The sequence below is a fragment of the Hydra vulgaris genome, chromosome 09, assembly GCF_038396675.1.
Source record: "Hydra vulgaris chromosome 09, alternate assembly HydraT2T_AEP".
Lineage (NCBI taxonomy): Eukaryota > Metazoa > Cnidaria > Hydrozoa > Anthoathecata > Hydridae > Hydra > Hydra vulgaris.
Genome location: NC_088928.1, coordinates 46,981,684 through 47,004,026, shown reverse-complemented (window position 1 = coordinate 47,004,026; position 22,343 = coordinate 46,981,684). Strand labels below are relative to the sequence as shown.

At 25.6% G+C, this 22,343-nt stretch overlaps 1 protein-coding gene across 1 annotated transcript in view; it reads left to right on the top strand.

The window, feature by feature from the left end:
• LOC100214548 (sulfide:quinone oxidoreductase, mitochondrial) overlaps window positions 1–16,920 on the top strand; it is a 28,978-nt gene extending 12,058 nt beyond the window's left edge. Inside the window, exons 7-9 of the mRNA XM_065805898.1 lie at window positions 3,306–3,416; window positions 16,150–16,217; window positions 16,352–16,920. Of these exons, the coding sequence (XP_065661970.1) occupies window positions 3,306–3,416; window positions 16,150–16,217; window positions 16,352–16,409 (237 nt within the window). The 3' untranslated portion in view covers window positions 16,410–16,920. The remainder of the gene's footprint in view (window positions 1–3,305; window positions 3,417–16,149; window positions 16,218–16,351) is intronic.
• The last annotated feature ends 5,423 nt before the right edge of the window (window positions 16,921–22,343 follow it).

The window sequence follows — 22,343 nt, the reverse complement described above, 5'->3', positions numbered from 1 at the left end:
AATATCATATTATTGGCGTTGTTAAACGCACAATAGAAAATGAATGAAAAATGAACTTTAATAAACATAATAATTCTACACATTCTTTTAGATTATGTATTTTTCAGAAAAATTGAAAATTTTTATCAAAATCTTTAAAATATGTTTTTAATATGCAAACAAACATTACTTCGCTTTAAAGAAAATAAGAAAATATAAAAAAAGCGCTACAAATGTTGAAAAAAGTCTTTGAAAATTAGACCTCCAGATTAGACTACGTCTGAGCCAGCTGTAGCAGTCATATGACAGAAGTCATATTTAAACTATAATGCCAGAAGTTTATCTATCGAATAAAGTAAATTTCATGTCATTTTAAAAAAATCTTATTTGTTTTATTCCATTTTAAAGTTCTATACCCTTTAAAAAAACACCCTTTATTGACACAATTTTATGCGCATAAGTTTACTTTTTGCGCTTAAATAAAAATACCTTGGTTTTGGTTATTAATAATTGATGGTGTCCTTTGGGTGTAACTTTTTTAACAATTTTTTTTTTTGCAACTTTTTTTGTGTTACTTTAGTTAGATTAGTTGGTAGTTTTTAAAATTTGGAGGCAGAAATTGCATAAATCATCTTGCCCCGGTCATGTGACTAGATGACAATTTTATAAACTTTTTATTTTTATTTTAATTTCAAATTTTTCTACTTGCAAACTGAAAATTCATGCAGACAATAAATCATTTTGATATTATAAACATACTGACAAAGTATTATTGCTTTATGACTGATAGTTTTTCAATAACTCACAGCTTTCAAAACACTCCCCGTCTTCCCCCCTCTCTCTCTCTATATATATATATAGAGAGAGAGAGGGGGGAATACTGACAAAGTATTATTGCTTTATGACTGATAGTTTTTCAATAACTCACAGCTTTCAAAACACTCCCCGTCTTCCCCTCTCTCTCTCTCTATATATATATATATAAATATATATATATATATATAAATATATATATATATATATAAATATATATATATATATATATATATATATATATATATATATAAATATATATATATATATATATATAAATATATATATATATATATATATATATATATATATATATATATATATATATAAATATATATATATATATATATATATATAAATATATATATATATATATATATATATATATATATATATATATATATATATATATATATATATATATATGTATATATATATATAGAGATAGATAGATAGATAGATATATATATATATATATAGATATATATATATAGATATATATATACAAACACATTTTTGGGGCTAAAAATCTAGCTTATGAGCAAAATTAAATCGAGCCCTGTTGAATGCATATTTTTGCATCCTTTGGTGTCAGCCAATTAAACCAATTGAAATTTTTTGCAAAGACTGCCTAGACATCACCAACTGTTGAGAATGTTGTCTAGTAAAGTTTTGGTTTTTTCTTCAACACTTTTTTGCACCAAAGCAATATTCACATTGTTCTAATTCTGAAAGAAAAAAAAAAAATTCAACAAAAATTTATTAACAAATTAAATCATGTTACTTATGCATATATATATATATATATATATATATATATATATATATATATATATATATATATATATACACTGCCATTCATGAAAGTTAGGACAACAGATTTTTTTTTAAGTGCAATGTTTAAATGTAATTATGTTATAGCATATGTAATATGGTTAATTTATAGTAACAAAATTTATGTTTGTATGAAAATGTATCAAGTTAAACAGAATTTGCTTCAAAAAATCCTAAATAAAGTTGTTGTAAGTTGATTAATACATTTATTTTAGTTAAGTCAATGGCTTGTTCCAAAAATAAAGCATAGTAAGGGCTCTGTAATAGTTTGGGGTTGTTTTTCTCTGGATGGAGTGGGAGATTTGCATAAAATTAATGGCATTGTGAGAAAAGAACATTACAGAGATATTTTGCAAACAAATGTGATTCCTTCCAGACTTCGATTAATCTACAACAATTTTATTCTGATGCACCATAATGACCCTATTATTATGTAAAACTATTAAGAGTAAAAAAAATGAAAATTTGTTATGTGTTGGCTTGGCCACCCAAAAGTCCAGACCTCAACCCTATTGAGTTATTATGAGATGAACTAGATAGAAAAGTAAGAATTGAATGTCCAACATCAAAAACCCAATTACGGAACATTCTAGAAAAAGAATGAAATGATGTTCACATAGCAACAATTCAAAAATTAATTGAAAGAATCCCAGTAGTAATGGTAATGATAAAAGCAGAAGATGGTTTTTTAATGAAAAGAAAATTAAATTTATTATTATTTATTTTTTTAATTTAATGCTATGACATGTATTTATTATGCTTAAAGTATTACAAAAAACATAAAATAAATGAATTTTAGATGTAAAAATAAACTACAATTTATGTTTTATTTTTTTTTTACAAAAATATTTCAAATGTCCTCTTGTCTGGTAAAAGAATCTGTGTCTTGGTAAAAGAATTGCCTATTTCAATTTTATTGATTTTTCAGTAGAAGGGATTTTGTGGTTTTCAATTTTTAAAATATAAATAAACAACACACATAATGCTTTTCTTTTAAAAAATTTATCGTTATAAAACAAATAGAATATAAACTACATATGTCTACTTAGGTTATTGTTGAACTAACTTTTTGAAAATCAGGACCACTTATCTTTACTTAATTAATTCATGCACACATGTTTATAGTTCCAAAAAGTGACATATGCACTTCTTGATCAAGAAATTATGGTTTTCCGTTAGTGTGATTAACATAAGGATTTCTTTATTTAAAAGAGCAATTTTTTTAATGGAAAATGGTCCAAATCTTCAATTCAATTCTTTCCAAAAAGGAAAGAATTGAATTGAAATCACAGGCACTTCTTTTACCAAGCCATAAATATATATATATATTTTTATATATAGATATAGATATAGATATATATATATATATATATATACACTCTTGTTTGGTCTTTTTTAATTTTTCCATTGTCATGTCAGTTTTATTTTTTTTTAAAAAAAGAGTTGTTTTAAAGACCAGGAAAAAAGAAATCTTTTTTTTAAGATTTTATAGATTGCCCGCTCCAACCGAACCCTCAGTCGATGTAGCGGCACTTCCTTGTAGCAGCAGGCTATATATATATATATATATATATATATATATATATATATATATATATATATATATATATATATATATATATATATATATATATATATATATATATATATATATATATAATAGTTTTTACATTTTTTAGTATACTGGCTATACATCATGCCCACTTGTTACTTCTTCAAAAACTTGTATACTTGCAGAGTTTGATTACAGTGGTTTGCCTCGGGAAACATTTCCATTTGATCAATCAAAGGTAATTTATCTTTTATTTTTAAAAAGTAAAATTTAAGGACGATATTTAAAAAATCTTATTTTGATTTTCATAGTAATCATTATTGATGACATTTGCAACTCATCAATAATTGAGAGATAATCAAGAACTGTAAATAAATGCTATTTATTTATAATGATAGCATTTACTTAAAGTAAGCATGTCTATGGTTCTTGTATAATTTTAAATTTTTTAAGTAATCATCATTCTCTAACGTTTATGCACTTATAAGTCTTTATGATTTTTACTGTCCATTTTCAATTTTTTTTATTCATCATCGTTCTTTAGTGATTACTTAATATTGTAAATTTTATTATTAATTTCTATTCTCTACTGCAGGTTTGCCAATCTGTAACTTGCAAGTTGCATGCAAGTGAAATGCAGTTTGAAACTTGCATCATTTAAGCTTTTGTGTAAAAATATTATTTGCAATTTTAAAGATAGTAAAATGTAGCATTTTGTTTTATCAGACATAAGGTTTAAGATTGTAAAACAAAAATTTTACAATCATTAACTTAATGTCTTAGTTAAAATGTAATAATTTGTTTTTAAGCTTTTTTTTTTTTTTGCTATTCCAAAATTCTTTTTTTTTTCTCTTTTTCTTTTCTAAACATCTGCTCCATTTTTTTTCAACCTTTTCAATGCTAAAACTAAAAGGTTAGTTGGAAAGAATATTTATAAATGAATATTTATACAATTGAAAAGATATTTATAAGAATGTCAACCATTTTTTCATCCATTTGAAATAAAATTTAAACCAAATTTTTCTCAAATAACAAAATATATACAAAAATACTGTTAGCAAAGTTGTGAGTTGTTTATTTCAATTATTTCCTATTTCCAGCAATAAATTCTACAGTTATCTTAACTTTTTTTATAACAATTGTAATTATGCAACTTTAATTGTTAGTTGAGAGATTGCTAGAAGAGTATGGTGTCCAAATGCAGATGGCTGATACATAAAATATTGTTTCAAAAATACAGTGGAGAGGTTATTCTGAGATTTTAAGAGCAAAGCAGATATTTTCAGTGATGGATCCAGGAGGGGATGGGGGCATGCTTCTATTTACATGCTTCTATTTACCGTTCAAAAATAAGGGCGATAAGTTTCAAAAAATTTTTTTTTAGATGTTTCATATTATATAACTAACTCAATCGCAAATTACAAGTGTAAGAAAAATTTTATGCAGTGTTAAAAGTGACTTCATTCAAAAAATGGTTATCCTTTTTGCCTAAAAAGATTTTAAAAAAGAAACTTTTATTCATTTTCAAAGTCAGGTAGAATTTCAAGAAAACCATTTTGAATATAAGAGATGTTTTTCTCTTGGTTTCAGGAATTCCAAAATTGCAAAGAATTTTTAGTCTTCTTAAGGTTAAACATAGAATGTTTAATGCTTTATTATTTTAATTTTAAAAAATTTAATTGAAAAAAAATTATCAAGTATAATAGACTATATTAATTTTTAATTAAGTTTTATCTTTATGACCTTTGGTTCATCAAGGTTCCTGTTTGAGAGCAATGAATGCTCTCAAACAGGAACCTTGATGAACCAAAGGTCGCTGTACAGAGAAAAATGTTGAGCAATGTAGGCTGGATAATCATTACCATTTATTAAATACAACAGTGGTTTTAGTAGTGGTAAAATATATTGTTTTTGAAAACATAATCCAATTTAAAACCAAATATTAAGCATTTCAAAAACTTATGGAACCGTTTTTAAATCTCTTTTTTTTTTACTTTTTTTTTTTCAAATAGAATTAAAAAATTTTTTTATTTTATTTGTAAAGGATAAATACTAGAAAGTACAGTACATTTATACTGTATTATATATTTCATGTAACATTAAATTATTATATTAATGTTATTATAAATTGAATGACCTAACTCAAACATGTTGAATTTAAATGAACCTTGCTTAATTTATACTAACTAGTAACCCATATTTCTAATAGTATATAAGTAATATAACATATATGCTATTAATGCATATAAGTATGTAAACTATTTTTAATAAGAATTTTCTCAAACAAACCTATATTATTTGTATTTAATTCCATAACTAATCTTCAACAATATCATGTTCAGTTTATGTGTCATTCAATATAAAGGTCTATTTTTCTTCCATTTTGTGCGAGTGGTATTCTATAGTATTATGAACGTATCCAAGTTTTCTTGCTAAGCAGTGCATAGTTAATCTCAGCTTTTAATTAGTTGTTTTAAATTTTTTAAATCTAATTCCATTGCTTTGTGATTTTGCAATGATAAATCGCTGTTAGGAGAAGGTTGAAACCAACATTTTGCCAAACTTTTACTCAAAGTAACACGTTTAGCATAATCATCTTGTTCAGTATCTCCAAGTATCTTTTCAGTATTTGAGTTGTTTATTCGAATAATTTATTGATATAGTATTTCACTACCTTTAAGAGGACCTTCTTTGACAGGTACTGTTTCACTACCAAGTTTTTGTAGGCATTGGGAAAATTCTCCCTCCTAATCATGTCCTTTCATATTTTCAATTATTGCAAACTTCTTTGCCCTTGCCTCATTTAATACATGCTTCCAGGGCTATGGAGTTGGCTAAAAAATAAACAGCTCTGGCTCCTGCTCCTGCTCTGGCATTCCAAAATATCTGGCTTGGGCTCTAGCTATCCCATACTTTCAGCCCAAGCTCTGGCTCCAACTTCTAGTTTACACAGTTTAGTTTAATAATTTTAACTACGCTTTATTTCATCCTTCTTATATAACTGACATCTACTTACATAACTTATAGGGTATATTGCAGGTTAATGTTTAACTACAATGCAATTAATTTTACACATTTAAAAAGTAATTATATAAGAATTCTGTTTGTATATATATGTATATATGTATATATATATATATATATATATATATATATATATATATATATATATATATATAATATATATATATATATATATATATAATTAATTAGTAAAAAGCACTTATCTAACTTTTATCTTCGACTTGGAGTTTCACCATTGCTGGATCATCAGGAAGAGTTACTAAATCTCAAAAAAAATTCAATTTATAGAAAAAAATATTTTACAGGAAGTTATAAATTATTATAAAAAATTTTTAATTACTATATTTTTTTGTTAACGGGGAGTTACAGAAAGTAATTATGAAATAATTTTCTTTGGAATGGGGATAGTTTAATTTGGTCATTTGTTTTTATAATTTTTTAAGAGGTATTTATTTTCGTGCCTACATTTAGAAATTAATTCAGATTTTTTATTTAATAAATTTTCTTGATTCAAATGAGTAATTATTTCAAATTTTTCTTGCAAACATAGCATACATTTTTTGGAAATGTTATTATAGGCAGGGGCAGATTTTAGAATAGACCATTGTAAATTAAAATTTTTATTTTTTTCTTTTAAATCCCAAATATATTTTGACAGCATAGTCTCTTTTGAATATTTTTTGTGTTTAAACGATTGTTTGTGGTTGGCATAACGTTTTTTCCATTCCCCCTCGGTTAAGCCAATATATTGTTTATCAGGGTTGTTTTGTGAGGAAACAATGCACTTGTAAATTACATTTTTCGAAAGGCATTTTCCATTTAGAGGGCAATCTATTTTTTGTTTACAATTACAATAATCAGTGTTTTTTTCCTTTATATGTTCATTTTTATTAATTAACGCGTAGTTGTGGCCTTTTATAGTTCGTAGTTGTGGCCTCATTTGAATCAAGAAAATTTATTAAATAAAAAATCTGAATTAATTTCTAAATGTAGGCACGAAAATAAATACCTCTTAAAAAATTATAAAAACAAATGACCAAATTAAACTATCCCCATTCCAAAGAAAATTATTTCATAATTACTTTCTGTAACTCCCCGTTAACAAAAAAATATAGTAATTAAAAATTTTTTATAATAATTTATAACTTCCTGTAAAATATTTTTTTCTATAAATTGAATTTTTTTTGAGATTTAGTAACTCTTCCTGATGATCCAGCAATGGTGAAACTCCAAGTCAAAGATAAGAGTTAGATAAGTGTTTTTTACTAATTAATTATTGCTCTGTTCTTTAAGAACATTGAGCACTCTATTTGTAAAATACACTAACATAGTTTACATATATATATATATATATATATATATATATATATATATATATATATATATATATATATATATATATATATATATATATATATATATATATATATATATATATATGTATATAAATGTATATATATACATATATGTGTGTATATATATATATTATATATATGTACATATATATATATATATATGTATATATATATACATATGTATATATATATACATACGTATATATGTACATATATATAATATATATAATATATATAATATATGTATATATATATATATATATATATATCTATATATATATATATATATATATATATATATATATATATATATATATATATATATATATCTATATATATATATATATATATATATATATATATATATATATATATATATATATATATATATATATATATATATATATATAAACTAATTTAAAACATCAGATAGTACAAATTCTCTCAATACTAAATAATTTATTTGAAATTTTTGCCGGATTATAGACACCAGCATCATCAGCATATAATATAATTACAAAAATTGTGACTGTTAAATAACAACAAAAATTTTTAATTCTGATGTCACCTTTATAATTGTTTCTTTTACTTAGATATGAAAAAAATGTCCAAAAATTTCCAAAATTTCCAAAAATTTCCAAAAAATGTCCAAAAGTCCAAAAATTTGTTTTAACATATTGTCCATTATCCAAATTCATACCACTGTACATTAGAGAACATTAATGTTTTTGTATCTCCAAGGCTTCAGAGACTTTTCTTTCAAAATTTTTATCCTCAACTTTAAGTGTTTCTGCTTTATCCCATTTAATGTCCTCATTGCAATTTACTTTATGCAAAGCTAAAGCAGACTAGTTTAACTTGCCTTCAGTCAAAAAATTTTGGTGTTGTTGAATCCTTGTTCGTATTTGAAGTTTTGATTCACTGACATACACTTTGGAGCATTTGCACTTAATTAAATAGGCTCCTGGTTGGCTGTTGCATGGTAACTTTAATTTATTTTTAGGGTTCATCTGATGTTTTAAATTAGTTTATATATACATATAAATATATACACACTTATATATATACATGTATATTAGGGTACATTATACTTTTAAAATTTTTGATTTTCAATTCGGCGGATAAATTTTATGGTGCCACTATATGTAAATATTAACTTCAAAAAAATTGAAAAAAAATTATTTTTACCTAGGCGGGATTGCAGTTTTCGAAAAGGTAAAATTGTTCATTTATGCATAAATGCAAGGAGGGTCAAAATTTTTAAATTATTAAAATATGAAACTATTTAGATTTTTTTTATATATATTACCATATGTTGTGAAACGTGAATAATTTTTTTTTTCCAAAAAAAATAAATTTTTCTGGGGAAAAGGGTCTTATAAGATTGAAAAAAAAAGTTAAAATAATAAATGTTAAAATAATAAAATAATAAAAGTTAAAATAATAAATGATAAATTTTTTAAATAATCAGGACTTTCATTGGAATTTTTTCATTAGAAATTTTTAGACTTTATTTGTTTGAATGACATCTTTATAGTTCAGCTTAACAATATTGTTAGCTTAACAACATTAAAAACAAAACAATGTTAAGTTATAATATATTCATAAAAATGTTTTTGTTTACAATTTTATTAAAAAAAGGTTACTAAAATTTTTTTTTGATTTTAGCTTGGGCAAAGTTTTTCTGTTATTCATTTGTGCTCTCACAAACCTGTCTCTTTTTTCAAAACCACAAACGGAAAGTGCTTCTTCTGTAACTTCTTTTACTGCCCTTTCACAAGATTGTGTGTGAAAAGGAAAGTACGGAGCTTCAAAATGAGTGACCAGATATTTGTCAAGATTGTATGTAGAGATTTGGCATGTAAACACTGGTTCTGATATTTTTTCCTTCTCCCAATATATTAGCTCTTTGATAGACAAAGCTTCTGTATTGAGAAAAACCTTTTTTCGTGACCTTACAGCTGTCTCCGAACTGCGAGGTTTTCCTTATATCTTTAATTGTTTTAATGGCAAACTTCCTCAATTCTTCATCTGAGCTTGACAAAAGCATTAAAATAAGGGATTCCGAGTGGGCAAAATATGCTCCATTTTGAATGTATTTTGTGTATTTGTGTAAATATTTTAAACTTCATTATCTTGTTTTTTCAGCAGTCGCAACAGTGTTGCTAAATGACCTGGGCCATCTAAAATACTGTGTTTTACTTTGATTTCATACCACATGTGAAAATATACTTGAGCTACCCATTTTACGATGAAATAAAACTTTCGAAGAACGTCACCAGTAAAAGTGTGATCATTCATATAGAGGAAAATGAAAGCTTCTGCTGTAGTAAGCCATCTGCTGTGGCAAATATTTCCACACTTTGCTTTAGAAAGATTTATGTCCATCTTGCCAGTGGACAAACATTGTACCAACTTATAACAGAGAGCTGCATCTGTTGACATTGTTTTGAGAACTTTTTCAGGAATTTCAATTAAAGGTTCCAGCTGTTCTATAGGTTCAAACGTTTTAAGTCTTTTTATGCTATTGACTTTAGATAAAGCTTTTCCAATAGAAAATAAATAGGGCCAGCAAAATCATCATTTGAATTAGTTGGGCCATCCATTTCAACAATTATGTGCCTCAATGGTAATTCATTACAATGGAGCATACAAATAGACCAGAATAACTTTCTCCTTACTAATTGTTCCAGATTTGACAGCAAACCTCCATCTTTTCCTGAACCTGTCATGGAGTTTGTAGAATCTCCTCCTACGACCTCTAAGGACTCATGGATTGCCCTTGGAAACTATTGCCCATCCAATTGTAAAGAGCAAATGCAGCTTCTTTGGCTGGTTTGTTTGGTGGTATAGCTTTAGGTGATGTGTAATTAGTAAGGTATCTTCCATCAGGCTCACAGGGCACAGTTATATGTTCTTCTTTTATAGTCCTTATGTGAAATTTATTTGTCAGAGGATTCTGTTCCAAAACTAAAGTTGAGTCTTTCCTTCCATCAATAAACAAACCTCTAACAGGTTCTTTGTCAGTTAACTTTTCTTCAGACATTATTACTCTCTCCATTATTGCTTCCCTTGCTCTTCTTACTTTCATAGGATCAACAGCTAAATAAGACACATCAGGTGTCAAATACTTCGCTTCAAAAAGGTCTAGAAGAAAGAATGTAACAATAGCTGATGTTGCTGCTGGTGAAATATCGTATCTTATTGAAACTTCTGCAGTTTGACTTATTGACAAATAGTTTTTTTTCCAAATCTTGTTTTCAAGCGGATCTTCTGAAATCTTTTCTTTTTTTAAATCTGAATTATCCTCAATTAAACATTCAACAACGTCGTCATTTTCTACCTTATTTTTTTTTTCCATTTCTAATTTTTTCTCTACTCGAGACTTCCTCTTCATTTTTTTCTCCTCTCGCGAAATCTGTCTGCCTGTCTCTTTAATGTCATTGAAACCCATCTGGTATTTTGAAATAGATCCTTTTTTTTCCCTTTGGGCATTAAGCCATGGAAGTTCAACCTTGGGAATTTTTTTCTCTTTCACACAAGTACACTTAATATGTACTTGATCAACGCAAGAATAATTTTTCAAACAGAACTCGTTGCATAACATAATTTCACACTTGCAACATGTTATATCTAGCAATTGTTTCAGTTTTGATTCCCAAGAAGACATGTGTGTCTTAGAAGCTTTCCCATGTGCTAACGGGTGATGCGGAAGTTATCGGACAAAATAAAAACGTCAATAACTTATTTATAAATAAAAAAACAAACTACTATTGTATTTTTTTTAAATAAAGCATTTATCATTTAATAAAAAAATATTATTTTTTATATGAAAAAACACCACCATCTGCAATTGATCTCAATTTTGCTCTGACGCCTTTCATATGCGACTGTAAAAAGTTTAAATCAATTTCTTGTAGTTTTAGTTTAATGCAATCAATCAAAGCTTGCTCTGTTGAAGCTTGCCTCGTAATCTCCCTCATAAACCTTCTGTGCCAAATTTCCCTAAAAATTTTCAATTGGTGGTGCTTGAGGCACATTTGGGGGATTGGATTCTTTATCAACGTAATAGACATATTGGTCCATCCAATTTAGAGAATCTTTAGAATAATGAGAACTTGCTAAATCTGGCTAAAATAAATAGTTAAAGTCTCCATGATACTTGTGAATAAATGGAAGAAGTCGTCTTTCTAAACATTCATTAATATAGATTGATGAATTGATCGCTACAGCCTTGGAAGTGCGAAACAATGGCTCGGACATACCGCGGTCAGATATGGCTATCCACATTAATAATTTTTTTAGAAATTTCTCTTTTCCTATAAAACGAACACTTTCTGGGCATGTCTTTTTGTTGTTTGTGTAGTATCCAGAAATTCCAGGCATGTTGTCCCCTGCAAAAACAAAAGTATTTTTCGTCATCAATGACTAGAAGCGATTTTGTGTTATAGAGTTGGTTAACTAGTTTCCTGCTTCTTTTCTTTGCATTTATTTGTTGTTCTATAGTGTATTTTGGAGTCTTTTCACGTTTTCTATATTTAATATTCATTTTTTTTAACTGACGACCAATTGTCGATTGATTTACACCGAATTTAATACCTATTTTTCTCTGACTGACCCCTTTTCGATTGTTGACAAGTCTCGTTAATTCGGCTTTCTTTTTTCTAGTCCAGGATGTCGGACGACCAGGGTGCTTTCTATCAGAAAACGATTGAACAGTTTCAAGTCTTTTTAGGTTATCATATATTGTACTTCGAGCAAATCCTTCCTTTTCAAAATGATTTACGATTTTTTTTTATTTTTATATTAGGTTTATTTACAAAAAACATTTTTAGTCGCTTTCGAAAAGATTCTCATTCAGCTGCATTTAATCTCATTTTAAATAATTGTGTTTCAAATAATAAAGTTTATATTTTATAGAATGTTTATGCCTACGCATAAAACCACAAAAACTAATTATTATGCTCAAATAATGAAATTAGAATTTGTCCGATAACTTCCGCATCACCCGTTATATCTTTGATCTTGTTCCAGAAAAATTCAATTTTCTCCATTAAAGTTTTCTTTCCAATAACCACTGGAGGTTTAAAAAAAGCATTTGCTTTCATCCACTGCTGAAGAACAATATTAGCTAGTAGTCGAGAAAGGTCTCTCACTGAAATATTCCTTCTAAAAGCAAAAATATTAAACATAATGCTAAATGTATAATTTGTTTCATAAATTTTGAGTTTCTTGATTATTACCTGTTAACATCTTCTTCTCGGAGTAAAGCTTCTTGGATAAGCAGACCTTTTCTCTTAAAGTTGGCATTTCTGACAGAATAAAATCCTTACTTCCGCCTAAATAAGTTGATAACTTTGTTTCCATAGAGAGTCTTGTGTTTTTTTCAATAGTCATAGTTAATTTAATATTTTTATTAGAATTTCCATTTACATGATTGCAAATAAAAAAACGAACTCTTTTTATATAGTTTTTAAACCACGATGAACTCATAAAGACATAATTACAAAGTCGTACTAGTCAGAAACAACTTACACTTCAACCCCCAAGTAAAATAACAACATCATGCGATACACTTTCAATTATAGTCATTTTGTCTGAACTATGAAGATGTCATTCAAAAAAATCTGAAAATTTCTAATGAAAAAATTCCAATAAAAGTCCTAATTTATTTAAAAAATTTATCATTTATTATATTTTAACTTTTTTTTTCAATCTTAAAAGGCCCTTTTCCCTGCAAAAATTTATTTTTTTTAGAAAAAAAAATTATTCACATTTCACAGCATATGGTAATATACATAAAAAAATCTAAATAGTTTCATATTTCAATAATTTAAAAATTTTGAAAACTGCAATCCTGCCTAGGTAAAAACAATTTTTTTTTCGGAAGTTAATATTTACATATAGTGGCACCATAAAAAATATCCGCCAAATTGAAAATCAAAAATTTTAAAAGTATGATGTACCCTAATGTATGTATATATATATATATATATATATATATATATATATATATATATATATATATATATATATATATATATATATATATATATATATATATATTTATATATACATATATATATATTTATATATATATATATATATATATATTTATATATATATATATATTTATATATATATATATATATTTATATATATATATATATATGTGTATATGTATGTATATATATTATATATATGTACATATATGTGTATATATATATATATATATTTTTATACATACATGTATGTGTATATATATATATATGTATATATATATATTTATTTATACATACATATATGTACATATATATTATATATGTACATATATATATACATATATACATATATATATATATATATATATATATATATATATATATATATATATATATATATATATATATATATATATATATATATATATATTGTAAACTAACTAGAAATAAATTGTATAACTTTTTGAGCTAATACAGGACACTAAAAACGGACACTATTAAAATCTTACAAAAACTAAAAATTTTAAAGTAAAAGTTAAACTATAAAAAATTTAATTTATAAAACTGGCAAATTAGCGCTTGCTGCATTTTTTCTGACTTATGGGTATAAAAATTTATTTTCTTGGTAAATAAAATTTATTTAATAACTCTTACTTTGTTTTATTTTATGCTGCAATAATATTTTAGAATTAAATATAAATAATTACATAAAAAGCCTACCCATAAGTATAATTAACTAATAATAAAAAAGTATTTTTAATTAATCATATAGTATATAGCAAAGGCCTTGTCCATATTTAGATTTTCTAATAACCTTAATCATTTTCTGAGCTATATACACTTCATTCTAGTATATACACTTCATTCTAGTAAAGTTGTATAAGCTCTAAAATATTAAAAATTATAAATGGATTTCGATAAGGCCTTTGTTGACTTTAGTTTATGAATTAAAATCATAAAGCTTGTATTTAAACTACAGTTCAATTTTAATAAGTACTTAATCACATAAGTAATACAAATTTAATACACCTTTTGTAATTAATTATAAACATAAATGTACAGTTATGTATTTTCAATGAAACATATGAAAACATATTAATAAAAACTCTAAAAATTAAAAACAAAACCATTAATGGAAATCATAAAGTTTGCTACTGGTATCGTAACAATGATGTTTTATATTATGCTGTATCGTAACAATGTTTTATATTATGCTGTATTAATGTTATTTAAATTATGCTATTTATATTAAATTTAAATTTTAATAAGTATCATACTATAGCTAATTACATAAGTACTAAGTAAATGTAATTTAATGTTATTTACAAATTATAAATAAATTAGTTTAATATTTTAAATCAAACATATGCCTAATCTTTAATATTTTTTTTCCTCTTTATAAATTAAATCATTTCCTGAGCTACATAGACATGAACTCTATGCTATCAGATATCTTAGAAAAATAGTTTTTGAATACTGTAGTTTTAATCTGGTAGGTAAAGCTACTATTATGTAGTCTTCAATATCTAGTCTTACCTAGTCTTCAATATCTAGTCTTACCTTGTCTTCAATTAGTTAATGGTTAACTACTATGTGTATTATTGTGTGTCTGTGCATGGAGTTTAGAGTTACATCGCATGTCCTGTTATCCAATTTTCGGACAGAAAGTTTTAATAAATCATGCAATGTATATCCATTTCTAAGAAGAATCGCTATGCCAGTCCATGCCTATCAAATAATTGTATTTAATTGTTTTTCCGCTTCCAGCTGATCCATCCATTAAAAACAATTGAGAATATTCATTTTCTGTTGCTTGCTAAATGCAGTAAGGATAGCCTTACATGCATTTTTTTTTTTCATTGGTTTTTTATTATATTATATTTAGCAAATTAAGGCTTAGTTTATTAGGATTTTTTGATATAATAACAAATTAACATAGAATACTTATAAGTAATTAAAATAGATTCTCGCTGATAACCTTAAAAATAATTTTGGAAGAGTCATTATTATATCATTTTTTTAAGACCACGACAGAAAACGTCAAATGAACCTATACGTTTAAATAGTGGTTAAAATTTATTTAAAGATAATTCTGCTATAGATTAACAACAATTAGAACAATTGCAAAAATTAGAAATATACAACATTATAGTTAGCACTAGCTTTCTATGCTCCATTGTTGAAATATAGGAGCTACCACTCCTGCTCCATGTTTGAAATAAAGTGAGCTAATTACTCTACACCATAGTTGGAGCAGGGTGAGCTAAGTTGCACAAATCCAACATAATGTTTATGGTTTATTGCGTCATCTATCATTATAGTTTGCTGTTTATCATACATATAAAATTAATTTATTATTCCCTATAAATTAACTAAAATAAAATATAAAATAATTTAATGTCTGTTATTTGTTATACCTAATTAAAAAACCTTGTATTATATAACAATATAAATAAAGTTGCAATATAAGTCAAATTTTGTTATATTAAGAACGTATTTCTGTAAAGATTATTATTAATGATTGAAAAATATTGAAAAATTTGTGTGTGTTGTTTAATATAAAGCATTTAAATTATTCTTAATTTTCCAGGAAAGATATTCGATGTATATGATGAAAGCAAATGCAATGCCATTTTTATACTGGAACTCGTTAATTAAGTTAGTTTTATTATTTGTTAATTTTAGTTTTATAGTTTATATTATGACTTTATAATATTCTATAAATTTAAGAAATTTTAATAAAATTTAATATTTATTAATTTTTTTAATATATAATTTAAAAATATTTTTAGAGGCACTTGGGGTGGACCTGAAAAAATAAGGAAACTTCTCCATTTTGGTTTTGTATAATTTTGAAAAATGTTTTGCTACATTTGTTACATACATATATTTCAACCATTTTTGTTGCGACTTGGTTACATTTTCAGGCATTTTTTTACTTTTATAATGACATATTTATTACACATTTGTACCTTTTTGAAATGTTTTATATGTATAACTTTTATATTTGTTTGTATTAATGTTTATAGTAATTTTAATTTTTTTCACTTTTCAATTTTTTGTATTATGTAGAGTTAATTTAAACTTTTTTTTTTTTCGTTTTACTTTTTTAGTATTTCTGTTGCACTATATTATATATGAACATTTAAAATGCTTTTTTTTATACTGTAGTTAAAATTATAATTCTAGAAATTTGTTATAGTTATATGCAACGAGTGTTAAAGATTTTCTATATTTTTTGTAAAAAAGGTTGCCCATGTACAGGGCCGCCGAGAACTTCTGTGACGCCCGGGGCATAGCAGCAATTAGGCGCCCCCTATGCATATTTTTAAATTAAAGCATTTACAATTATACAAGTTAATTAATGTGTTTTTATTTTTAATACCGTTACTTTACATCCATATTTTCATAAATTGCATCTGGATTAAATAACACTTATTCAACACATTAGGATTCAATAACTGATTAAAATTAATAAATAGCCTCTTTGAAATTAATATTAATAGCAATCTTTTCTTGCTTTTTTATTAGCAAAAGATATTGCTATTATTATGTCATCGCGCGACAGTGCGATGACATAATAATAGCAATATCTTTTGCTAATTGTGTTCATTTTTAACATTCATTTTTTGCTAATTGTGTTCATTTTTAACATGTATATCCGATTGACGCTCCTGTTCTATAGTGGCCCTTCAATCATTTTTTTAAATCAATTTTATTTTACTTAAAGGTTGTTCACTTTCTGCGACAGGGGTTGGCATTGCGTTAAAAAGTTCAAATTAGAATGCATATAGATTGGAAAATAGACTATAGACCCTTTAAGTATGTTTGGTTAAGAAAGCCTAAAGTACTTTCAACAAGTTGGAACGATGGTCAATTATATACTGTAGATCATGATGGCTTTGGCAAGCAACGGGTACCAAAGGTGTTTAAAATACTAAAATTTATCAAATTATAAAGCGTAATTCTTGTAATATTTTTCGGAATAGTATTAGAAATCACGTCGTTCGTTCGAGACACTTAATAACCCTTTCCAGACAGCCTTAAACATCAAGATATTGTAGTTATTTTATAGTATAAAAGTGGAAATTTATACGTGTTATTTGGGTAATTATTGGAAGATGTTTCCTCGTTAACCGGACACTTTCTACAGTTCTAACCACTAGCGAAACGAGCACATATATTAGCAATATTGTTAATTATATATGTAAAAGGTTAGAGCTAAAACTTTGTTGCGTAACTTAAAAATAATTGCTGTAACTTAAAAATGATTGCGTAAAAAAAAGTACTATTATTAAGTACTATTATTAGCATTTAACAACTGTTGAATGAAAATTGTAACAAAAATGAATTTAAAAAGTTTTATTTACTACTATAATCTTCCAAAATAAGAAAACAACGACAATAACTGTGGTAATTGTAAAAAAATCGTTTTAAAAATTTTCAGAAAATAAAATAGAAAAAAGTTTAAAAACTTGAGCTTAAAATCTTCTCTGTTCAAACCAAACCCTCTGTCGGTGTATGAACACTCTAACGTGTCAATCTTTATTTAAGTCAGCTGATGAATGTCACATTAAATATATTTAAAAACATGCCAATACTAAATAATAAAAATATGCCAATACTAATATAAAAATATGCCAACACCAAATTTTATAAACATGCCAATACGAAACTTTTTTTTGACGAAATGCTTCAACATTACATCTTCCCAATTATTAACAAACCAATTCGAGTAACTCCAACTTCAATCACTGCAATAGACAATATATTAACTAATTCATTCTTTGATACTTCTCTAAAAGCAGGAATAATAAAGGCAGAGATATCTGATCATTTTCCTATTTTCTTCTCCTTGACACAAGATAAAAAATCTAATAATAGTTGTAAAATTAAAACTTATAAAAGAAAAATCAATAAATTTGCTATTCAACAATTTAAAGACTCACTGTCGGTAAAAGAGTGGGATAAGGTATACCATAAATGCAATCTTGGGCACACTAACTCTGCTTATAATAACTTTGAAATAATTTTCCTAAAAAACTATAATATGCACTTCACAACTAAAGTAAAATTAATAAAAGAAAAACATTTAAAATGTCCATGGATCGCCAAAGGTATTAAAAAATCCTCAAAAATAAAACAAAAAATTTGTATTAAGTACTTAAAAAATAGAAATGAGGCAAACCTAAATGTTTAAAAACAGTAAAAAAGCTTGTTTGAAAATTCTTTAAAAAATTCAAAGAAAAACTATTACTCAAATAAAATCAAAAGCACAAATGGTGATATTAAGAAAACTTGGGATATCATGAAAAAAATAATTGGGATAAAAACCTGCAAAATAAATAGCTTACCTGCTCAAATTGTCATAGATAATAAAGAGTATGACAACAATAATGCAATTTCAGAAAAATTTAATAGTTTTTTTGTCAACATAGGCCCAAATCTAGCTTCAAAAGTCAACTGTCCAAACAACTCATTTGAAACTTGTCTAACTAGTGTCAACTACGAATTAATATTTAAAGAACTAAAAATTAATGAACTCAAAAATGCAATAAACTCTCTTAAAACAAACAAGTCTCCAGGTATAGACGACATTTGCTGTGATATCGTCGTCAATGTCTTTTCGGAGATACGCAAACCTATTTTCGATATATTTAAATCATAAAATTATAACTGGAACAGTACCAGATAAGTTAAAAGTAGCTAAAATTGTACCTATTTTTAAAACCGGTGAAACATTTCTAATAAACAATTACAGACCAATCTCAATACTTCCAACCTTCTTTAAAATATTTGAACGAATAATCTACAATAGATTATATGAATACCTAATTCAAAACAAATTCTTAAATAAAAACAATTCGGCTTTCAAGCACAGCGCTCAACAGAACATGCAATTTTAGATTTAGTTAATAGCATAAGTGATTCTTTTAATAAAAAGCAATTTGTATTAGGAGCTTTTATAGACCTATCCAAAGCATTTGACGCAATTAATCATGATATCTTACTAAAAAAAAAGGAAAAATACGAAATAAAAAATACTAGCCTAGATTGGTTTAAAAGTTATCTGTGCAACAGACAACAATGTGTTATTTCGAACGATAATAAACATTCTAATTTACTAAAAACAAAATGCAGAGTTCCCCAAGGTTCCATTCTTGGTCCTCTTTTATTTTTAATTTATATTAAATAAATTCACTCGTGCCGATCCTTTACTTAAAAACTTGAATGCTTTAAATATCTATCAAATTATCATCTACCCAAATGTTTTATTTATGCTCAAATATAAGCTCGGATTTGTCCCAACTCATTTTACTAATATCTTTTTTAAACCAACGCCAACAAATATATCACACGAGGAACCGGAAACTTTACACTGCCCATAAAAAAACAAAATTTTCGAGATTTTTAATTGTATACCGTGGCCCCTATTTATACAACAAAACAATACCTCAAAATATAGAACTTACTAAATTGGATAATCTTATTGCCCTGAAGAAAAAACTAAAAGATCTCATAATTAACAAAACCAATTTTATCGATATGTATTAAATATAAAAGAACAATTAATATAATAAAATGTAAAAAGAACAATTTAAGCTATAAAAATAAACAAATAAAAAAGAAATAAAACATAAATTAAAAAAAATAAAAAACAAATAAAAATTGTTAGCAACTATACATAGTAAAATATTACTGAACAGTAGACCTCAAAAATTAGTTTTATAGATTTACTCTTTAAATTTTTAGTTTATTTTGTGTTTTAAAGGTTCTCGATGAAAAGACTTTTCTTAGTCTTCTGCGAGCTTCCTTACAACTACTTAGTACTACTAATATATGTTAATATATATTTTCAACAAATAATAGTAGCCCTTTGGTGCGACGGACTTGCGTATATTTTTTAAATGCATGGGTTAATAGTCAGTACTTTATATTATAAACCACGAATTTTTAAGTTTATTATTTTAACTCGCATGAGTTAAAATGTCAAACGCGCATGCGTAAAATAGCATTGCTAACGCTCTTTAGATATTGTAAATATTTCCACTGGACATTTATATAAACTGTTTTTTTTTTTTTTCAATTTCCATTTATTCAACCAAAAAATTTAAAAATTACGAGTTTTTTATAATTTAACAAAATTAGGTTAGGTGTCACTCATATAGTTAAAAAATAGTCATTGGAGTGACACCTAAAAATAAAATAAACAAACAAGCAAAAATTAACAGCAATAATAATAAATAAAAGTATGCGTAAGCTAAATTAACTAAAAGATAATAATAATAACGATTTTAAAAAGAAATTATAAGTTAAATTATAAGACCAAAAATCTGAAAACACTCAATAACAACAGCAAACAAAAACACTCAATAACAATAGCAAACAAAAACACTCAATAACAACAGCAAACAAAAACACTCAATAGCAACAGCAAACAAAAACACTCAATAACAACAGCAAACAAAAACACTCAATAACAACAGCAAACAAAAACATTCAATAGCGACAGCAAACAAAAATAAAAATAACTAGCAAAACAGCACAAATAAAAACAAACTTTACAGAAACGAAAAGGCAAAACACAAAAACTACAAAACGAAAATTCAAACACAAAAATTTTACAAAATAAAATAAAATAAAAAATAATCTTTTGTCATTTTTGCCGAAAAAAAAGGTGTAGAAAAATTGACGGCGATTTATTGTTACGTTTAATTAGTTCTTTCTATTATTATTTCAAACTATTTTCTTTTAAATTGGTACTTTGCTTTTAATTGAATTTATATCATTAGCGGTGAGTTTGTTGCGCAACTTGTATTTTTTGTAACGGTTTTTATTTTATATTTGAATAATATGGCTGATGATTGCCGAATGGCATGAAACTTTAAGTACCATTATAAAGTTGTATTTTTTCATTTAAATTATTTTAATATATTTTGGTATATTTTTTTTAAAAAAGATATTGAACACTCTTAAACAGACGAGAGTTGTATTTCCAGCAGTATAAATCATTTATCAATATATATATCTACAGAGCCGGAACCAGCTTTTTTTGGTCTTTGAGATAGCTAACTTCCAGACATTGAGCAAACTCCAAACATTTATATGTTTATACTTATGTCAAATAAGGATGCTTTGCAAAAAAGTTGCGATGATTGGAGGCTGGGAACAAAAAAGCACCAAATTTTGTGCCCCCCTGCCCCAAACGTGAGAGCAACAAGTTGATGAAATATGTTTTGTACTGTTTTTAACTAGACTAATATTCATCGATAAATTTTAAATTTCCCAGTAAAATATTTTAGCTTTCAAAAATTATGACCATATAAAGTTTAAACCCCCTTTAATTTGAGAGGTTATAAATTTTATATGGTCTTTATTTTTGAACGCTGAAAGATAATACTATGAAACTTAAAATTTATTGATGAATATAAGTCTAGTTGAGAACAGTAAAAAAGCCGATGTATATCACTTTTGAAGTGATATACATCGGCTGACTTGTGTAAGTGATATTTATCGACTGAAAATTACTTCGACTGAAAAAATACATCGAAAATTACGCAAAAACATATATTTACGAAAAACCAAAATAGCATCAATTGCAAAGGAATTTAAATTTTCATGAAGACTTTTTCAATAAAAAAATAATAATTGCTATTGATTGTCTTGCAAAAGATAATCTGACAAACATCAAAATACAAAATAACAATAATGAAGTTATAAAAATGAAAACAAACTCAGAGAGATTGAGGATAGGTCAAAGCGTAATAGTTTAAGAATTGATGT